At 31.6% G+C, this 19612-nt stretch overlaps 1 protein-coding gene across 5 annotated transcripts in view; it reads left to right on the plus strand.

The window, feature by feature from the left end:
• LOC135930797 (uncharacterized protein KIAA2013 homolog) overlaps positions 1–19612 on the plus strand; it is a 52011-nt gene that overhangs the window by 26275 nt on the left and 6124 nt on the right. Inside the window, exons 15-16 of one of the 5 annotated variants that reach the window (XR_010572892.1) lie at positions 5008–5638; positions 14538–14661. The exons of 1 other annotated variant lie outside the window; for it this stretch is intronic. Coding sequence is in view for 2 of the 4 variants with exons in the window: in XM_065467585.1 (XP_065323657.1) it covers positions 1679–1817 (139 nt within the window). In the remaining 2 variants the exon portion in view is untranslated. Of the gene's footprint in view, positions 1–1678; positions 1818–5007; positions 5639–14537; positions 14662–19612 lie in introns of those variants that run through there. 3 more of the 5 variants (XR_010572891.1, XM_065467585.1, XM_065467586.1) reach the window with 3 other exon arrangements.

A 19612-nucleotide genomic window follows, 5' to 3' on the forward strand; every position in this document is an offset into this window, starting at 1 on the left:
CTCATACCACAGGGAACGTTTTAAACCTCCATTAATTGCCAGAAGACGTTGTCACTCCCCCACCACGTTGAGACCGAAGGTAGGATTTTGGGGGAGATTAATTTGATCATATTAGATAATCGAGCAAATTTAAGAGAATATTTTGTCAAATTAATGTTATAGCCCCCTCCCCCTATAAATTTTTTAGCAATTCACCAAGTCACCTTACCTTCAGTTCTTTATTTCTTTGCAAATGGTTTAGAATATATTATTTAAGAAAATGTTTGCGAGACAAGTGTGTTTTTGCAAAAATTATTACTACATATCGGGTTTTAAAATTAAAAGCAGTCAAACCGAAAATTATTACTACATATCGGGTTTTAAAATTAAAAGCAGTCAAACCGAGAAAGGACAATGATAAAATGTATTGTTATAAACAATGTTAAGAGTATTAATATAAGTCATATTTCCATAGTTTTATATTAAAAAAATGCTTTCAGGTAAGCGTTTTTCTCGGTTTTCAAGCTAATAAAGCCATATAGACTATAAACGTAGCATTAGATAATGAATATTTAACCATCTATAATTAGTTTGAAGATATTGTAAACATGATTCTCCACTATAAAATGCTTTTATTTTATTTAAAATTATGTATAATGTCGTATTCAGAAAATATGAAGATTTTGTATCTCTCAATTTTTTTACAAGGGCAAATAAAAAAAATTTTTTTACCGGAAATTATTTCAGCATGTGTAGAATACCTACCTATTAATTTCAAATTAATTTTGCCATCAACTTTTGAACTATTAATTTTTTATATAAATTAAAAATACTCTCATGGTGAATTAATACCTTATACATGCTTGCAATCTATAAAATCAGATTTTTCAACTTTGAAAATCGCTCTCTTAGTTGATTTAAAATTGAGAGATTTCGAATCCTCACGTCATAATTTCAGATCAGTCGTTATTCCTGAAAAACTTATAACGCAACTTCAATTAACCCCAGTTTAAGTCAAATTTTTAAAATCATGGGTAACTCATGTTTTTTAAAATATGAAATACTTCATTTTCTCGAAATCTTATTGCAGTTTGTAAGTGTATACACTGTGAATTTCAGACTATTTAACCATTAAATTTTATGTATTTTTTAATTCATATGAAAAATTAAGAATAGTTTAAAAGTTTATGCAAAATTTTCTGAAATTCACGAGGTAGGTGGTCTTTATATACTGGAATATGATTACAGTATAATTGAGTTCAAATATATGATTTTAGTTTAAAAATTTGCTAAACCACAACGACATAATATTCAAAAAATCAGGGATGCACCGATATTTTATATCAAAATCGAGCCGATATTGACGGTATCTATCAGTATTGGCGATATTAAAATTTAACCTACTAATGGTTGTTACTCAAAATAATTATAATAACCTTCATAAATTTAAGAGAAAAAAACATAATTTCTTTTATTTTAATTTTATGAATTTCCATAAATCAATTATGAATAATAAATAAATATAGATACTATTAATGTTTTTAAATGTATACATCCTAATTCCAGCGACATAACTGGTTTAAAAAAAATGAAAAATTTTTTTCATGATTTTTTCAATTTTTTAAATAAAACTCTTCATGTTCTATAATTGTTTAATATGGAAATAAGAAATATTTATAATGTATTTAATTTTAAAAAGAAAATAGTTTTTTGACGATCCGTGTAGATATCGGGGATGACAATAGAGCTTTATTATATATAAACACCGAACCTATTGAAGAACAGATTACTCTTTACGCATGCGATGCTGGATGCTTAGATCCTCTTGTTATTATTAAGTTTTATCTAAATTATACTTTTACTTTATACAACCAACAATTGACGGCATTATATAGTACAGTGTCCTCTACCACCCCTCCTCTCCCCGCCAATCCTGAGACCCCGTTTAGATTATTCTATGATGTACGCATTTATCTTCTCTGAGGCGAGGCATCATTTGAACTTCATTTTAATCGATATCATTAATAAAATTACAGCCTAACGGGCATGTGCTATCCTTCCTCCATCCGGAAAAATTGCAAATAATTAAAGTTTATATAAAAAATTTATCAATTAATAGTTAACATTTTTTGAATGAAAGTTATTATTTATATCACATTTTACTATATTTCGCTTATAAATTTGAATTGCTAAATTTAGTTATTTTATATACTGCATTGTAGAGGTCGACATGGCCGTCCCGGGCCAAATGATTTGGCCTAGCTGCAACATGTGAAAAATATTTTTACAGGACCGAGTTGGCAAATTTTTTTAGAGCTTGAAATTAGGAAATTTGTGTTTTACCTTCATAAAAATTATTATTACGGGACGGGCCAGAAGCCCTGGTCAAAACTTTTCACTGTTTGGTCTGACCTCTACTATGTTAATCCTGAAATTATTTTTCTTTATAAAAAATTCATATAAAGATTATTTTATTGTTTAAATTTAAGATGTTTCAATCTGACCTTATTTAAATTAATTTGAAATTTAATGTTATAATATCAAGATTATTCATTCTGTTCAAATAAAAAGATTTATTTTATTATATAAATCGTGTTCATCGTTTATTGGCGGTTTCTAGGTTTACCCGGGAAGACCAATTTCCCCTCTAATCCCTTTTCTTCGTTTTTTACCATCATGGGCGTCGATATTTGTAAGACCAATTGTTTCCATGTCGCCCGTTATCACTTTCATCTACGTCTTCGTTCTTCGTTGGTCTTTCTCTAGTTGTTGATCCCATTACTTCCAACGAAGTGCATCTCTTAACTCAATCATCTTGCGTCTTTCGTTTAAAGTGCTCAAATCACAGGTCTATTTCTTCTTATCATATGCCAATTCTTTCCCGCAATTCATTGCTTGTTTTTATCTCTCGCATAAATACCTCACACATCCATCTGACCATTATAATCTCGTTCTTTCCGATTTAGCTATACGTCGCTTTCATTACCCACATTTTGCCACCGTAGACTATACAGATTCTCACGCAGCTTACATCTTTTACATTCAGCTTCAGAGATACGTTCTTAACTGCTAAAATAGACGATATATCTCGAAACTTCGTCCAAGCATATCTTATGCTTAGAATAACAGAAGATTCAAGCCTCCCGCGTTCAGCGTGTCTTCCAAATAAAAAATCTTTCCTACTTTTTCACACTCCATAACCGCTTTCCTAACTTCTTCCTTCCAGAACCTACAAGTAGAACCTTCAACTTTATCACATCGCACATTTTTATCCCACTCATCTTATTCGTTTAATAATTTTCCCATAAAATTCTTCCTCATCTCCTCTCTTTGTTTTCAACAACAACATTTTCAACTGCATTCCTCATACATTTAACTACCTTTATATCCTGTCTCTCTTTCATCAATCCAGATCATATTTTTCTTTCCATCCTCAGTTTCCAGCTCATAAGCGAATTAACGCCTTTTTAATTCCTATCTCTTCTCAACCATTCTCTTGGCATCCCTTTTTGCCACTTTGTACGCCTCCTTATCGCCCTCCGTCTTTGCGCCATATCCGAATTCCAGCACCAGGCCTCCTTCTGTTTTGTAGGTGTTTTTTTTGCCCAACTGCAAACCTCTTTCGTGGTTTTCAGCCATGTCTATTGCTTCCCACTTTTTTCACATCAGATGCATCGGTATAGTTTGTCTCGGCTAAGATTCTTATAAATTCACTTATAGTTCTTTTCTCTTCTAGATTCCAAACTTTAAGCCTTGACACATATCTTCTTTGTTAATAAGCGATGTTTTGTGACACTCCCCTCCTGCTAATACATTCTCATTTTCTTCTTACTATTAAATATTCCAATGTAGTTTTTGCATCACTGGACTTATTAGTCACCAATTTCTTTTTATCTTTCTTGAAGAGTGTGTCACATACCACCATCTTCATGGCATCACCAAAATTTAATATCCTATATCCTTCAACGTTTAATACAGCTTCCATGTTCTTCATATTCTTCAGCATGTTCTCCAATATATCCATTTAAGTCGCCGCCGATCATAATCGCCTCCGCATTTGACAGACCTGATATCATTTCTATCAGTCGATCTCAAAATATATCTTTCTCTTCATCCGCAAATTTTTTTATAATAATTTCTGTAAAAAAAAAGTTCGGCAGTACTTATGTGCGACAGAGCTTACTATAACTTGTGAAAATCTCACAAAAAACGGGCATATTGTGAAAATCGCTTATTGATAGGAAACTTTGGTAATCCCCTTTTAATATTCAACCGCCTCACTTAAGAGGACTTAGGTATTTTTTTTATATATTCAACTGCCTCACTTAAGAGGACCTAGGTATTCTTTTTTTTTAATTCAACTGCTCACTTAAGAGGACTTAGGTATCCCCCTTTTTTTTATATTCAACTGCCTCAATTAAGAGGACTTAGGTATCCTTTTTTTTAATATTCAACTGCCTCACTTAAGAGGACTTAGGTATCCTTTTTTTTTATATATATTCAACTGCCTCATTTAAGAGGACTTAGGTATCCTTTTTTTTATATTCAACTGCCTCACTTAAGAGGACTTAGGTATTCCTTTTTTTTTATATATTCAACTGCCTCACTTATGAGGACTTAGGTAAAACGACACAAAATTTAAAGACTAAATAATTTATTTATTAATAATAATTTTCTTACAACTATTTTCAAATACAAATTAGTATAGATCGGGCAAAAAGAAATATAAAAATTTCCAATTTTTTTTAAAGCACAATAATATATTAAAATATAAAATAAAAATACGCGTGTATATTGCTTTTTCTTTTTTCTTGTCTTTATATACCGGTATTATTATTATTGTTTGTTTTTTTTAAATTTATTTTGTTTGGTTTTTTTATATTTTTGAAATATACGAAAAAAAATAAGCATTTATTATTAATATTTCCTTTTTACTCATATAACAACCAATATCATTACTTATCTCCGGAGTAGTCACAATTTTTAAAAAAAATATCATTTCATCAATTTTATTCACACTTACAACAGCTCCACCCTCTTTAAAATCCCAAATCATCGTCGGGCTCATCCAATAAATCCCGCAATTCCTCATCTGAAAACACCAAATCCAGCCATTCCTCCAATTCCTCACCTATGGATAGTGGGGGCGTCGATTCCCCGGTTCCCTCAATATTGTTAGCGTTTGAATCCAGGATCTCTTCACGTCCCACGGGCGTATCATTATTCCAATTGTTCTCCCCTAGGCTAGCTCCCTCCCCTTCCGTAGTCGCTGAAAGATCGACTAGAGGCCATCGGCCGGCTTCCCTTGGTATTGAAGTGGATGATGGAGATGTGGATCTTCCATCGTAATAAACGGATCTCACTTCCGCCACTGGTCGGACTGCCGAGACAAACCTTATGGGCGATCTTTCCCTGGATCGATTATTTGTCATAGGGTTCTCCCATCGGAGAGGACATCGGCTCCGTACATGTCCCCGCGCGCGGCATTGGAAACAGACCCTATTGTCATAACCACTGGGTGACATCGGTTGAAAGGGGACCCTGGGTATTGGGAGCTCGTTCCTCGCTCTTCTTGGAATAATACTAAGTCTCACCTCGATCCCACCAAAAAACCAAGATTTATGCATGGCCATTCAGCAGACTGATTACTTTGTCAAAAGTTTAATTAAAAAGAATTTTTTTTTTTAAAATCTAATATGTTTAACAAAATATCTCCTTCTTTTTTTATTACAAAAATTTTCTTTTCTTTTTTTTTTTTTAAATAAATTCTTCTGAAAGTTTTTTTTTTTTTACGTTTAATAACCCAAAAATTTCTTTAAATGAAACTTAAAAGATTTTCTAACTTTTATACATTTTTTTTTTTTCGAATTTCATTCAACTCATCTACTCGATTTTTTTTTTATTACTTGGCAATGACATTGCCAATTGCATATTTTCCCCAAATCTTCGATATACTGTGGATGATTTTAATTTACGATCAAAACATACATGACATCTTCTTGATTTTATTACTTGGCCATGACATTCCCAAATTGCATATTCTTCCCAAATCTTTGACATACTACGAATAATTTTAATTTACGATCTGAACGATATAACATTTCCAATTTTTAATTACTCTACAATTTTCTTTTATTTCAAACGTAATTAATCAACTTTAGCAATTTATACTTTCTCCGTTATGTTTATCATTTTTTTTTTCTTTTGTGTTTTTTTTTATTTCTTTACATATTTCGATTCCCCAATTTTAATTTTTCCACCTGCTCCCATAACTCCTTTCGACGAACTAATTTGTAAATTGGTCCCTATTTTCTCTCCCAATACATCATAACCGGCGTTATCTCTACCCTCTCGTATAACGAGCGTTATATTAAAATATAATTTCCCTCTCATATATTGAGCACAATATTATCGTAGTTCTTTTAAACGATACATCAGGCGTTATATTAAGATAATCGCATCCGCGGATATATATATATATTAAGTATCCCTATGTTATTTATTTTGGGTGCTATATCATGATACATATTCTCCAAAACTATAAGAGTTTTTTTTTTTTAAAAGAAATTATTTCGTTTCCAATAAATCTTGATACTTCCTTTTGTTAACTTGGGATATTGGGGGGGGGGAACGTTTCGTTTCATTAAACCACGTATATATATTTTTTTTATTTTGGATAATATACTTCTCCTACTCATACTCCCGAGCGTAATCTCCCCGGCTCCACGCCCCTTTTTAGTTGATCCTTATGCCTAATTCCCTCTCCTCCGTCGGTAAACTTCACTCGATTTAGTTTGTGTCCAATGTTTTCCATGATCACCCCAGATTCCCACTTTTTTGTACCGCCATATATTCTAGCCCACACGGTCTGTCCCTCTACAAATTCCGCTGTCTCATTTATCTCCCCTTCCACTTCTTGACTTGGTTTCTGCTTTAACAAATCCAATAATATCCGAGTTCGCCTCCCTAAAAACTTCTCTGCCGGAGATTGTTCTTCTCCCTTTCGACTGTTGTTGTAATATGCTACTGCTATCCAAATTTCCCCTCCTCCATATTTTGATTTTCGTAACCAGTTTTTGACAACCGCCACCATCCTCTCTGCCTGACCATTCGAACTTGGGTGGCGGCGCCAAAATGTGTCTCGCCCCGGTTTGAACACAAAACAACCTGAACTGTCCACTTATAAAGGCTGGACCTCCATCCGATACTATTATCTTCGCCACTCCGAACCGAGCCCAAAGATTTTTTAACGTCTTTATCACCACCTGAGTTGTTAATCCCCTCACTTCTTCGTACTCTACCCATTTGGAATATGCATCCACCACGAGTATATACATTTTGGCTTCAAAGTCAAAGAAATCAACGTGTATGCGCTCCCATGGCTGTGTAGCCCTCGGCCATGCACTTTTCTTGTCTTTATGCGGCATACTCGCCCATGCATTACACATCAAACAACTCCGGCTCATATCTTCAATCTCTTTATTCATCCCAGGCCACCACACATATTCACGACCCCACTGCTTCATCTTTTCAACTCCTTAATGTCCCGCATGAATCATGGCCTTTACCTCCTCCCTTAATTTGTATGGCACGACTCCTCTATTTCCTCGTACCACGCACTCGTCTACTATCGCCAACTCTTTCTCTACATGTTTATATTTTTTATCTCCATCCCGCCACTGCTTTTGACCCTGTATATACGCTTTAATCCGCGTCAACTCGCGATCTTTTAACGTGGCCTTTCTGAGTTGTTCCCATGTAACCGGCCCCCCTCTAGATATTCCTACTATCATCCTAATTAGTCCGTGTTCATCCTCTTCCTCCATATCTTTAGACCCACTCTCTTCACAATCTTCTCCCGCTCCACACCTAGAAAGAATATCCGGTAAGTAATTCTCTTTTCCTCGCCGATATCTCAACTGGACATCAAAACTGCCTACCATTAATAGCCATCTCTGCAGTCTAGGCGATAGCATCAGCTCCTTGTTATCCTTCCGAAACAGATGCACCAGCGGTTTGTGATCCGTGTATACTATAAATCTGCGCCCTATTAAATATTCTCGGCATTTTGTGAGTCCAAAAATGACGGCTAACGCTTCTTTTATAATAACCGAATATCTGGTCTCCGCCGCTCTAAAAATTCTCGAGAAAAATAACACAGGTCTCTCCAGGCCGTCTACGAAATGCAATAACGCTCTTCCTACACCTCTATTGGACGCGTCTACGGCTAACATCACCTCCAGATCATTGTTGAAACACATTAAAACTGGCTCTCTCCCGATCCTAGATTTTAACTCCTCAAACGCCTCCTCCTGTTCATTCTTCCAAACAAATCTTTCTCCTTTCTTTAACAATTTATACAACGGCGCCGCTATTTGTGCGAAACCCTCAACAAATCGGTGATAATAATTTACCATTCCGAGAAAAGCCTGCACCTCCCCTTTATTACTTGGCCTTAGCATACTCGTAATCCCAGTCATGTTTTTATCCAATGGTCTCACCTCCATTCCCGTGATTTTATGCCCCAGATATATGACTTCCGACACGCCTAAGACACTCTTTTCAGCGCTTGCAACCCCTTCTCTTTAATTCTTCTAAAGACCTCCTCCAACCTATTTTCATGTTGTTCAGGAGTTTTTCCCGTCACCAATACATCATCCATATAATAGAAAACCCATTCTAAGCCCTGGAACACTGCTGCCATCGTCCGTTGAAAAATTGGTGCCGAAACGCTTAGTCCAAAAGGTAACCTACAAAAGGCGTATAATTCCCTCGGCGTAGTAATAGTCAATAGATTCTGCACCTCTGGTCTCACCCGCAATTGTAAATAGGCGTTCGAAAAATCCACCTTTGAAAAATATACGCTTCCCTTTAGACTGGCCAATATCTCTTCAATACGTGGCAAAGGATATTTCACTTCCACAACCCACGGGTTTAGCGTGACCCGGAAATCCGCGCACAAACGGAGCTTCCCGTTGGCCTTCTTCACCGGCACCAACGGTGTTGCCCACTCACTATATTCCACGGGACACACAATCCCTTTCTTTACCCACTGATCCAATTCTATTTCCACTTCTCTTCGCCATTCGAATGGTACTCGTCGCAATCCACAAAATTTCGGCACACAGCCCTCCTTCATTTTAATATTAACTTCATAGTCTCTCAAACATCCCAATTCTTCATCAAAAATTTCTTGATAATTATCCACCAATTTACGTACTCCCTCTTGCACTTTGCGCATTCCTAATTCCATCTCTTTATTCCGCCATTCCGCGTCGCTATCCAGATTCATTTCCGTCTCCACTCCTCGAATATCCGCGTTTCCTCCACCTTTACATTGCATTTCCTCAATCTCCACTGTCCATTCCTCTGGCAACCCTATTTCCTTTAAAGAATTCACATCGTAATCTCTCCTAACATTTTTCCCTACTTTCCCCCTAACCGTTCCCTTCTCTTTCTTAATACTCGCCAATGAGTTCCCCCGTTTACTCGCCAATGAGTCCCCCCGTTTACTCCCCAATGAGTCCCCCCGATTACTCCCCAATGAGTCCCCCCGATTACTTCCCCATATTTCTCTCATAGATTCATTTTCCCCTATTTTCCTCTTAGAAACATGCGTCCCTATATCCCCTTAGAATTCACTTCTCTTATTCTCTCATCTCCTACAAATATTCTCATCTCATTCGCAGCTTCTTCCCTTAGCTCTATGATATTTCCCCGCTCTCTCCCCTCCCTATTCCTACTAAACGCTGCCTCGAATTCCGATAACGCTTCTCCGTATTCCTCTGATACGTTACCATACACATCTTGTCTAGTCAAGGGTACAAACACTCCCCACCATGCAAATACTCCCCAAAAACTATACCATGGCCCTATTCGGGTGATCCAGTCCCAACCCATCACCTCCTCAACCCCCCGATTTATAATCCATAAATCTATTATCTCCACTCTTTCTCCTAATGCCGCTTCTATTTCAACTCTCCCCATTACAGACACTGGTGACCCATCGAATTGCCGTATTCTCAATCTTTCATTTACGATCATCTCATCAGGCCAAATACTTCTATATTTATCGTATCCAATGACCAAAATAGCCGCTCCCGTGTCAAATAACATTGGTACCAGGCTCCCATTAAAATTTATCATTACTCTAGGACAAGGATCATGAACCATATTCTCTTGTATCATATTTATATATCCCATTAATTTTATTTTTCCATGAGATGACCCTTTGCGTATCTCCTCTAACCTCCTCGGCCTGACCCGTGTATTTTTATTGCCATCATATAGTCACAAATTTCCGCATTCTCTCGCCACATGTCCCATTTTCCGGCATCTAAAGCACTCCATTTTCTGCTCTTTGGTTTCTTCTATATTAGGCACCATAATCTTTGCAATTTTCTCACTCCAATAGTCCGCACGTTTGTAGTATTTTGACCCATTCCTCTCGGTGGAAAACCCCCTTTTGTGTCAAAATTTCCAGTATTACACTCTTCTTTATTGTGTCCAAATCTTCCGCAACCAGCGCAACGCAATTTCTCTCGTTTTCCCGGACAATATGGGACTATATGTCCAAATTTTCCACATTCAAAACATTTACTTTCCCGACAATCTCTCACCATATGACCCTGTCTCCCACAATTATAACAACTCAAATTCATATTTTCTCTTCCTCGTGAATCAAACCCCGATCTCATTTTCATTCGTCTCCCTTGTGAATTCTCTCTTGATCCTTTATATGGATCCAATATTTGATTGTATCCATATCCTCTGTACCGAATTCCACTCTCAGGGTTATTTACCCTTTCATTTCTATTTACTCCTTCGACTTCACTATCAGTCCATCCTTTGATTAATTTCTGCACTGGTAACCATGTAACTCGGCCCATCATATCTTCCTCTCCATTGTGTCCTTCAATTGTCAAAGTTTGTCCCTTTATCCTCACGCTTCGGCTTTTCCTAATCCTTCTTCCCAGGATTAAACTACACATCCATATTATTAACACAATCAACGCTCCGAAAATATTATATTGTATTTCCCAATATTTCACAAATTTTAAACTCTTCATTACTATTCTATAAAAAGTTTATAATCAACTTCAAAATAAATATTTTGGTTATTTGCAACGTTAGTAGATAAGATAATATTAATAGTGTAAATAGTCCGATGATGCACATATACATTCACCAACTTTTCAAATTTTGATAATTCCCGATACAATCCGAAATAAATTTTTAGGCGTTTAGATATATGATCCCCGTATACAACTATTTTCAAATACAAATTAGTATAGATCGGGCAAAAAGAAATATAATAATTTCCAATTTTTTTTAAAGCACAATAATATATTAAAATATAAAATAAAAATACGCGTATTGCTTTTTCTTTTTTCTTGTCTTTATATACCGGTATTATTATTATTGTTTGTTTTTTTTAAATTTATTTTGTTTGGTTTTTTTATATTTTTGAAATATACGAAAAAAAAATAAGCATTTATTATTAATATTTCCTTTTTACTCATATAACAACCAATATCATTACTTATCTCCGGAGTAGTCACAATTTTTAAAAAAAATATCATTTCATCAATTTTATTCACACTTACAACAATTTCCATCATTGTTGTAATTTTTTTTAGGGCAATTAGGTTTTTAATAAATTATTATTTTATACTTATTTTAAAATTCTATCAAAAGAATAAGAGAAATTATTACTACTCTAATATATAAAACTGCAAAGATTGAATTAAAAATAAAAGATTTCAAAAATTGAAAAATTATGTCAAAATATATAATAGAACAAAATTACTTAGCATTGGGATTTATTATAAACATCTTAAACGTATAGAGTGTGATGATGTTAGGGTAATAAATAGAGCTATTAAGAATCAACAGGAGATATTAAATTCAAATTTTTGACAAAATTAGCAACCAATGATGTCAAAATAAAATAATTATTTTAAAATAAGTATAAAATAATAATTTATTAAAAACCTAATTGCCCTAAAAAAATTACAACAATGATGGAAATTGTTGTAAGTGTGAATAAAATTGATGAAATGATATTTTTTTTAAAAATTGTGACTACTCCGGAGATAAGTAATGATATTGGTTGTTATATGAGTAAAAAGGAAATATTAATAATAAATGCTTATTTTTTTTTCGTATATTTCAAAAAAATATAAAAAAACCAAACAAAATAAATAAAAAAAAACAACAATAATAATAATACCGGTATATAAAGACAAGAAAAAAGAAAAAGCAATATACACGCATATTTTTATTTATATTTTAATATATTATTGTGCTTTAAAAAAAATTGGAAATTATTATATTTCTTTTTGCCCGATCTATACTAATTTGAATTTGAAAATAGTTGTAAGAAAATTATTATTAATAAATAAATTATTTAGTCTTTAAATTTTGTGGCCACCACTGTAAAAAAAAAGTTCGGCAGTACTTATGTGCGACAGAGCTTACTATAACTTGTGAAAATCTCATAAAAAACGGGCAGCACTTCCGTGCTACAAAGCTCTTATTAGACCTTATTGTGAAAATCGCTTATTGATAGGAAACTTTGGTAATCCCCTTTTAATATTCAACCGCCTCACTTAAGAGGACTTAGGTATTTTTTTTATATATTCAACTGCCTCACTTAAGAGGACTTAGGTATTCTTTTTTTTTTATATTCAACTGCCTCACTTAAGAGGACTTAGGTATCCCCCTTTTTTTTATATTCAACTGCCTCAATTAAGAGGACTTAAGTATCCTTTTTTTTTAATATTCAACTGCCTCACTTAAGAGGACTTAGGTGGTATCCTTTTTTTTATATATATTCAACTGCCTCACTTAAGAGAACTTAGGTATCCTTTTTTTATATTCAACTGCCTCACTTAAGAGGACATTCAACTGCCTCACTTATGAGGACTTAGGTAAAACGACACAAAATTTAAAGACTAAATAATTTATTTATTAATAATAATTTTCTTACAACTATTTTCAAATACAAATTAGTATAGATCGGGCAAAAAGAAATATAAAAATTTCCAATTTTTTTTAAAGCACAATAATATATTAAAATATAAAATAAAAATACGCGTGTATATTGCTTTTTCTTTTTTCTTGTCTTTATATACCGGTATTATTATTATTGTTGTTTTTTTTTTATTTATTTTGTTTGGTTTTTTTATATTTTTTTGAAATATACGAAAAAAAAATAAGCATTTATTATTAATATTTCCCTTTTACTCATATAACAACCATTATCATTACTTATCTCCGGAGTAGTCACAATTTTTAAAAAAAATATCATTTCATCAATTTTATTCACACTTACAACAATTTCCATCATTGTTGTAATTTTTTTTAGGGCAATTAGGTTTTTAATAAATTATTATTTTATACTTATTTTAAAATAATTATTTTATTTTGACATCATTTTTGAATTCAATTCAATCAATTAAAAATCTAAAATTCCAAAAGTTACCATAATTTTGCATATTTTTAAAATGGAGACCCAATATTAGAAATAATGTTTGATTAGGTGAATATGAACATCACTTATGCGTGGGTCATGGTTTACATAATCTGGTTACAGTGGATGGTATTATATACCCTTTGTTGAAAATTCTATCAAAAGAATAAGAGAAATTATTACTACTCTAAGATATAAAACTGCAAAGATTGAATTAAAAATAAAAGATTTCAAAAATTGAAAAATTATGTCAAAATATATAATAGAACAAAATTACTTAGCATTGGGATTTATTATAAACATCTTAAACGTATAGAGTGTGATGATGCTAGGGTAATAAATAGAGCTATTAAGAATCAACAGGAGATATTAAATTCAAATTTTTGACAAAATTAGCAACCATATAATGAGTTTTTGCTTCAATAAAGATCTAAAAATATTTTGGTGTATATTTTAATTTAATTTTTTTTTAAAAAATTAATTCAACAAAAAAAAATATAAAAAATTTATAACGGTGCGTCGATTTACACCGCCTATGTTGAAGGCGGCTAAAAATCGGCTTGCATTTGGCTACCAATTAGATTTTTGAAGCTCGCGCAGACCACCGATAGTTTCTTCGTCAGCGCACAGGTCTAGATAGATATAACTTCCTAAGTATGGAAATTAATAAAACTAGGATATTTTTGTCAACATTATACTGGAAATTACCCCAGAGCCATATTGAACGATATGACAGCAAAACCAATAAAAGGCTGAATATAGTATGTCCCTTGCTTGTCAAAGTATAACAAACTATGGGAGGGGTTGATTTGTTAGATATCATGATACAACTAGTTCTAAATAGTGGCATATAAGAGTCTTCCAATACCTTATTGATGTAGGAGTTGTAAATTCGCATTATATTGGCTTATTCGAGGTGAGAAAACCAAATCAGATGACAAATATGTTTTTTCTCTACCAGAATTTTGCCAAAAACTAAAATGTGTCGTTTAAGTTATAATAGAATTAAAAAGCGGACGTCCTTTTTCTATGGTCGAAATTTTATAGAAGGTGATTATTTATTTATTATTATATTTTCGCTTAGATAAAAAATGAAGGGGGCTTAGGTCTTTCGTACGTTCAGATATGGATCAAATTAGATATTTCCTAGAGTGGATGACAAATCGACAAAGGTGTGCAATCCACTACGTAAAAGCGTTACACATGTAAAATGCTCGAAATGCCAATGTGCACTATGTTTCTACAGAATATTAAAAGATATATGTTTCTATCAGTGCTGCTAAAAATTACTTTTCAAAGGTAACTTAAATTACCAGTTATATTTATGAAAATATCAACATTTATTAGTTAGTTTTTTAAAAGTAACTAGTTACAGTTATATTTCAAAAGTTATTAGTTACGATCATATTTTAAATGTAACTAATTAAATTGCAAGTTACTTTATAAATTCATATAATTTTTTATTTTTTTATTATATAATATAATTTTGCAATTTAAAAATTTCAACCAAGGTAATTTAAATTAAATAAAGAAATAAAAAGATTTGAAAAATAGATAACAATATAATATTCATTTTCAATGGAAAAAAAACACAATATAATATTTATTTTCACCTAAAAAATTTATAAATGCTAACACAATTTAATAATTTTCATAAAAAATGGGTTTATTTGACTTAAATATTTAACTATTTTCAAAATTGGTTCTTTCTGGTAGCAAATGACTTGGAGATTACTATGGATATAATCATATGTACAGTGGAGTTGATACACGAATGGAAACTATATGGTCAAACTAGATAGAGGATTCTGAAAGATTATGTTTATTTAATTCTAAATCACGTAAGAGATGATAAAAATGTGTAGTATAAAAATATAAAAAATAATAGTAACTTAAAGTTTAAAGTAGATTTTAAATTTGTAATAATATAATTCTATAATTAAATTAAAATGAATTACCCAAATTGGGATCAAAATAATATAGAAAAATCTATTGATAAAATGAAGGTTGTGACATTTCGATATTTAATAAAAGTGAAACTTCCGACATAAATTCAAATAAGACGCGTTTATGATAATATTCTATGCGACCATATTCTCACTAGACACAAGCAATGGACTAAATTTCATTTCTACTATAGTGAAATGGAAGAAATGCAAACTGCGTATAGGTTCATACACGGCAAAGAATGCTTAGACTCGGATGAAATTTTTTTTATAATAAAAGCTAAACAATATGAGAAATTAAACTTGTATTATATATTTCCATATGATAATACAATTCTGAAATTATAGTTATTAGATCAATAAAATAATTTAAGATGAAGCCTCTAATAAATATAAAAAATAATTTAATTGAGCTTCCAATTTGTTTAGGTAATATAGAGGCTTTCATTAAAAAATTCGAAGATTATTCCGACATCGATTAAGCTTACGCTTTCACAACAAGGTTATCCGATGAGGAGTATATGAAGTTAGAAGCAATGTGCACATCGATAGAATTCAGCGATCCTACAATCTTGTTTGAAAGATTCAAGTTACTACTCCCTGGTAAATCACACGAAGTATACTTAAAAGAGTTCAATGCTGCTTTTCAAAATAAAAGTGAGACATTTGGCAACTGGGTAAGTAGTGTATAAATAATAAATGTAAATTCAACTATTATAGTAGAGCAATAGAAAAAGTAATAATATCTTTTATAAATAATGATATTCGTAAAATAATTTCTCGCATAGAAAATAAAACCATAAGAAATTTTAAAAATAGGGAAGGTAGTAGAGCAAGAAGAAGTGAATAATGATATTATTACTAAAGTTGAAAACATAAAAATAGAAGGTGAAACTTCATCGATAAAACAGATAGATGGGCAGAAAGGCAATAAAGTTGACACAGATAGACAGATGGTAGAGTATGATGACCACAACAAGGGACTGAATACACAAACGAATTACATGAATAAAAACCAATGGACACCGAGATACAACAACTGTCAGAGGTATAACTATCAAGGAAACAATTTCAACCCGAGATATCAAAATAATTTTAACCCAAAATATCAGAATAATTTCTACCGAGATATCAAAACAACTTCAATTCAAGGTTTTACGGTAATGAAAGAAGATACACGGACATAATTTTTCAAGATTTAATAACAGGGACAATTATAATAATAAATACAATAATTACAAATACATTAGACAATACAACGAATCAAGATACATACCAAGATGCAACAATAATAAAATTACAGCCAATCATAACAATAGATATCAAAACAATGATAGTAACCTACCTCGACATCCTTCAAGGGCCTCAACATCCTTTATGTACAAAAAATACTTTTCTTATATACGAAATAAGGTTGCTGCTTCTTTCGGGGGCTTATTGCTTCTAGCTTCATATACTTCTCATCGGATAACCTTGTTGTGAAAACTTAAGCATTTTCGGTCGGTGAGTTGAATCTTTAAATTTATCTTAGAATTTTTCAATGAAAATTTCTATATTACCTTACCAAGTTGGAAACTCAATTAAATTATTTTTTATATTTATTAAAGGCTTCATCTTAAATTATTTTATTGCTCTAATAACTATAATTTCACAATTTTATATTATATCATATGAAAAATATATAATACAACTTTAATTTCTTTTTATTAAAAAATTTTTTCCATCCGAATCTAAGCATTCTCGTATATGAGCCTATACGCGGTTTGCATTTCTCCCAATTCACTTTAGTAGAAATAAAATTTAGTCCTTTGCTTATGTATAGTGAGAATATGGTCACATAGAATATTATCATTAACGCATCTTATTTGAATTTTTGTCGGAAGTTTCATTACTATTAAATATCGAAATATCATCCCACCGCTGCTACCATAATGTTTATGGAAGGCAAAGGAATCTATTAATCTAAATCTTCAAGTAATTTATTTTAAATTTTATTAAAAGTTTAATTTAAAATCATGCCACCATGAAATTTGGATGGAAAAGTAGTACCAATAAAATTTAATTTAACACGTTTTATCTATTTTTAAAGTTTAATTATTACTACTTTTACTAAATTTTCGTTGAGTTTATTTACATTTTTTATAATAACTAATATGAATTATAAAATATACAAAAGTACAAATACACGGTCAAACATATTATTTTAAAGTAGAAAATGATAAAAGAAGCTTAACATTTATTTATGAAATTTAAGTTAACAAAAAATTATATAATCCTTTACAAAAAAAAATATAATATGTTATTTGCATCTTTAACATTACATAAAAATAAGCTTCTCTAAACTTAATAAATGTTCTATAGGAGCACTTGATGTATGAGACAAAATATTTATTAAATGGTAATTATAAATTTAGGCAATTAAAACATATTTTATTAAATAACTTGAAAAGTAAATAGTTGCTGTCGTTTTATTCAAAAAAAGTTACAATTATTGGTTAAATTATTTTAAAAGTAACGAGTTACAGTTATTTTTCTAATAATAATTTCATCATATTAACTTATTAAAGTTCAAATGAATGAAATGGTGCTTGGATATCATTATTAAAACGGGATTTAAGCCACGAATTAGAATCTTGATTTGCATTTTATTCTAGATGAACGAATATGCCCGTTGGCTTTGCTGTAGAGATAAGTGCCTATGATCATATTTAAGGATTATTATTATACTCGAAAATATAATTTCTAGATAACATAATGTAACTAGGAGTATCTTAAATGAGATACTAAAAAAAAATATCACCCCCCCCCCACCCTCCCCTCCCTAGATATAATAACTGCGTCATAACCCTCCACGTGATAGATGAGACTGGTATAAATATTTTCTTGAAATTTTTTCTAATATGCATCTAGCAATATTTAAAAGAAATAGGAATAAAAAAATTAAAATTAATTACGAAGAAAAAAACATAAGAGCCCATTTTTACAAAATAGCACTTCTTTTTACCAACCAAGATTTATCTTTATCTTTCCCGCTTTAAATCAAATCGTCTCAATTGATTTATAAACATCGTATTCATTTGGGCAAACAACCATTTATTTATTAAATAACATGCATATTGCATGGTACTACCTCAAATACAATTGCCATATATATACCCACTTTGTTTTGCATAATATAATTGTGAGTATTAGGGGTAGGGTAGTGCAATAACAATTTTGAGTAACGCTTATTAATTTTAAAAAAAGTATTAGTGTTTCACATAGGTTTGGCCGAAGTACGTTTTTATCTCACCTAATAAGGTTAACTTTACTCTGGCGGTTTGGTTTCAATTTTTTAATAGTTTAAGTTATTGTTTGTTTATCTCATCTAATAAGGTTATTGTTATTTACATTGTAACGATTTAGTTTCAATTTTTTAAATCATAGTAAAGTTATAGATAGGTTCAGTTTTGATTTTAATAACACTTAAATTAGAACTACAATTCAAAATAAATTATATATCTTTATAAAATATTAACAATGATAATTTTATTATTATTTTTTAAATTTATCAATTCCATTTTTGTTTTTTCTCTTAATTATCAATCATTTTTATTTATTTCGTTTAAATAAGAAATCCTAAAAAAAGTATCCCAAATGAGGAATTGAACCGTTGCATAATCGCGAATCTAGTATTTTGAAACTATTATCACAATTCGCAAATGCATTTTCATGAGTATTATTGCGAATGTATTACCTCGGAAACATCATCACTAATGCATTGCCACTAATATATTTCCGCGAATCGTATTACCGCGAAAATATTATCGCTAACATTTATTTACATTTGTCAAACGCTTGTTATAATTGATGTTTTTTTCTATTTTAACTTCCACCTTTTCGGGTGGTAAGCTCCTTCAATATTTTTTTACATTGTTCATACAATCCATCTTATTCAATTTATATTTAGGGATGGTTTTAACTTTAGGAGCCCGTTGGAGTTTTGGTTTGCCTCTCTTTCATTTCTGAACTCTTAACCTTATTTTCCATATAGTTTTTGGGCTCATCGTTGCATACCACGTTAGTCTGTATAAAATGATCTTTTTTTTTATGGGTACTACTTTTAAACTTCCTAGTATATTTGATTTCGCATCATATACTTTTTAGATCCTCGGCTCCATTAAATGTAAACCTTTCTCGTTTAATTCTTTGATTGGCTATGTTTCTGACCTAT

This window comes from Gordionus sp. m RMFG-2023, chromosome 1, assembly GCF_954871325.1.
Source record: "Gordionus sp. m RMFG-2023 chromosome 1, tfGorSpeb1-WG-v2, whole genome shotgun sequence".
NCBI classification, from domain to species: domain Eukaryota; kingdom Metazoa; phylum Nematomorpha; class Gordioida; order Chordodea; family Parachordodidae; genus Gordionus; species Gordionus sp. m RMFG-2023.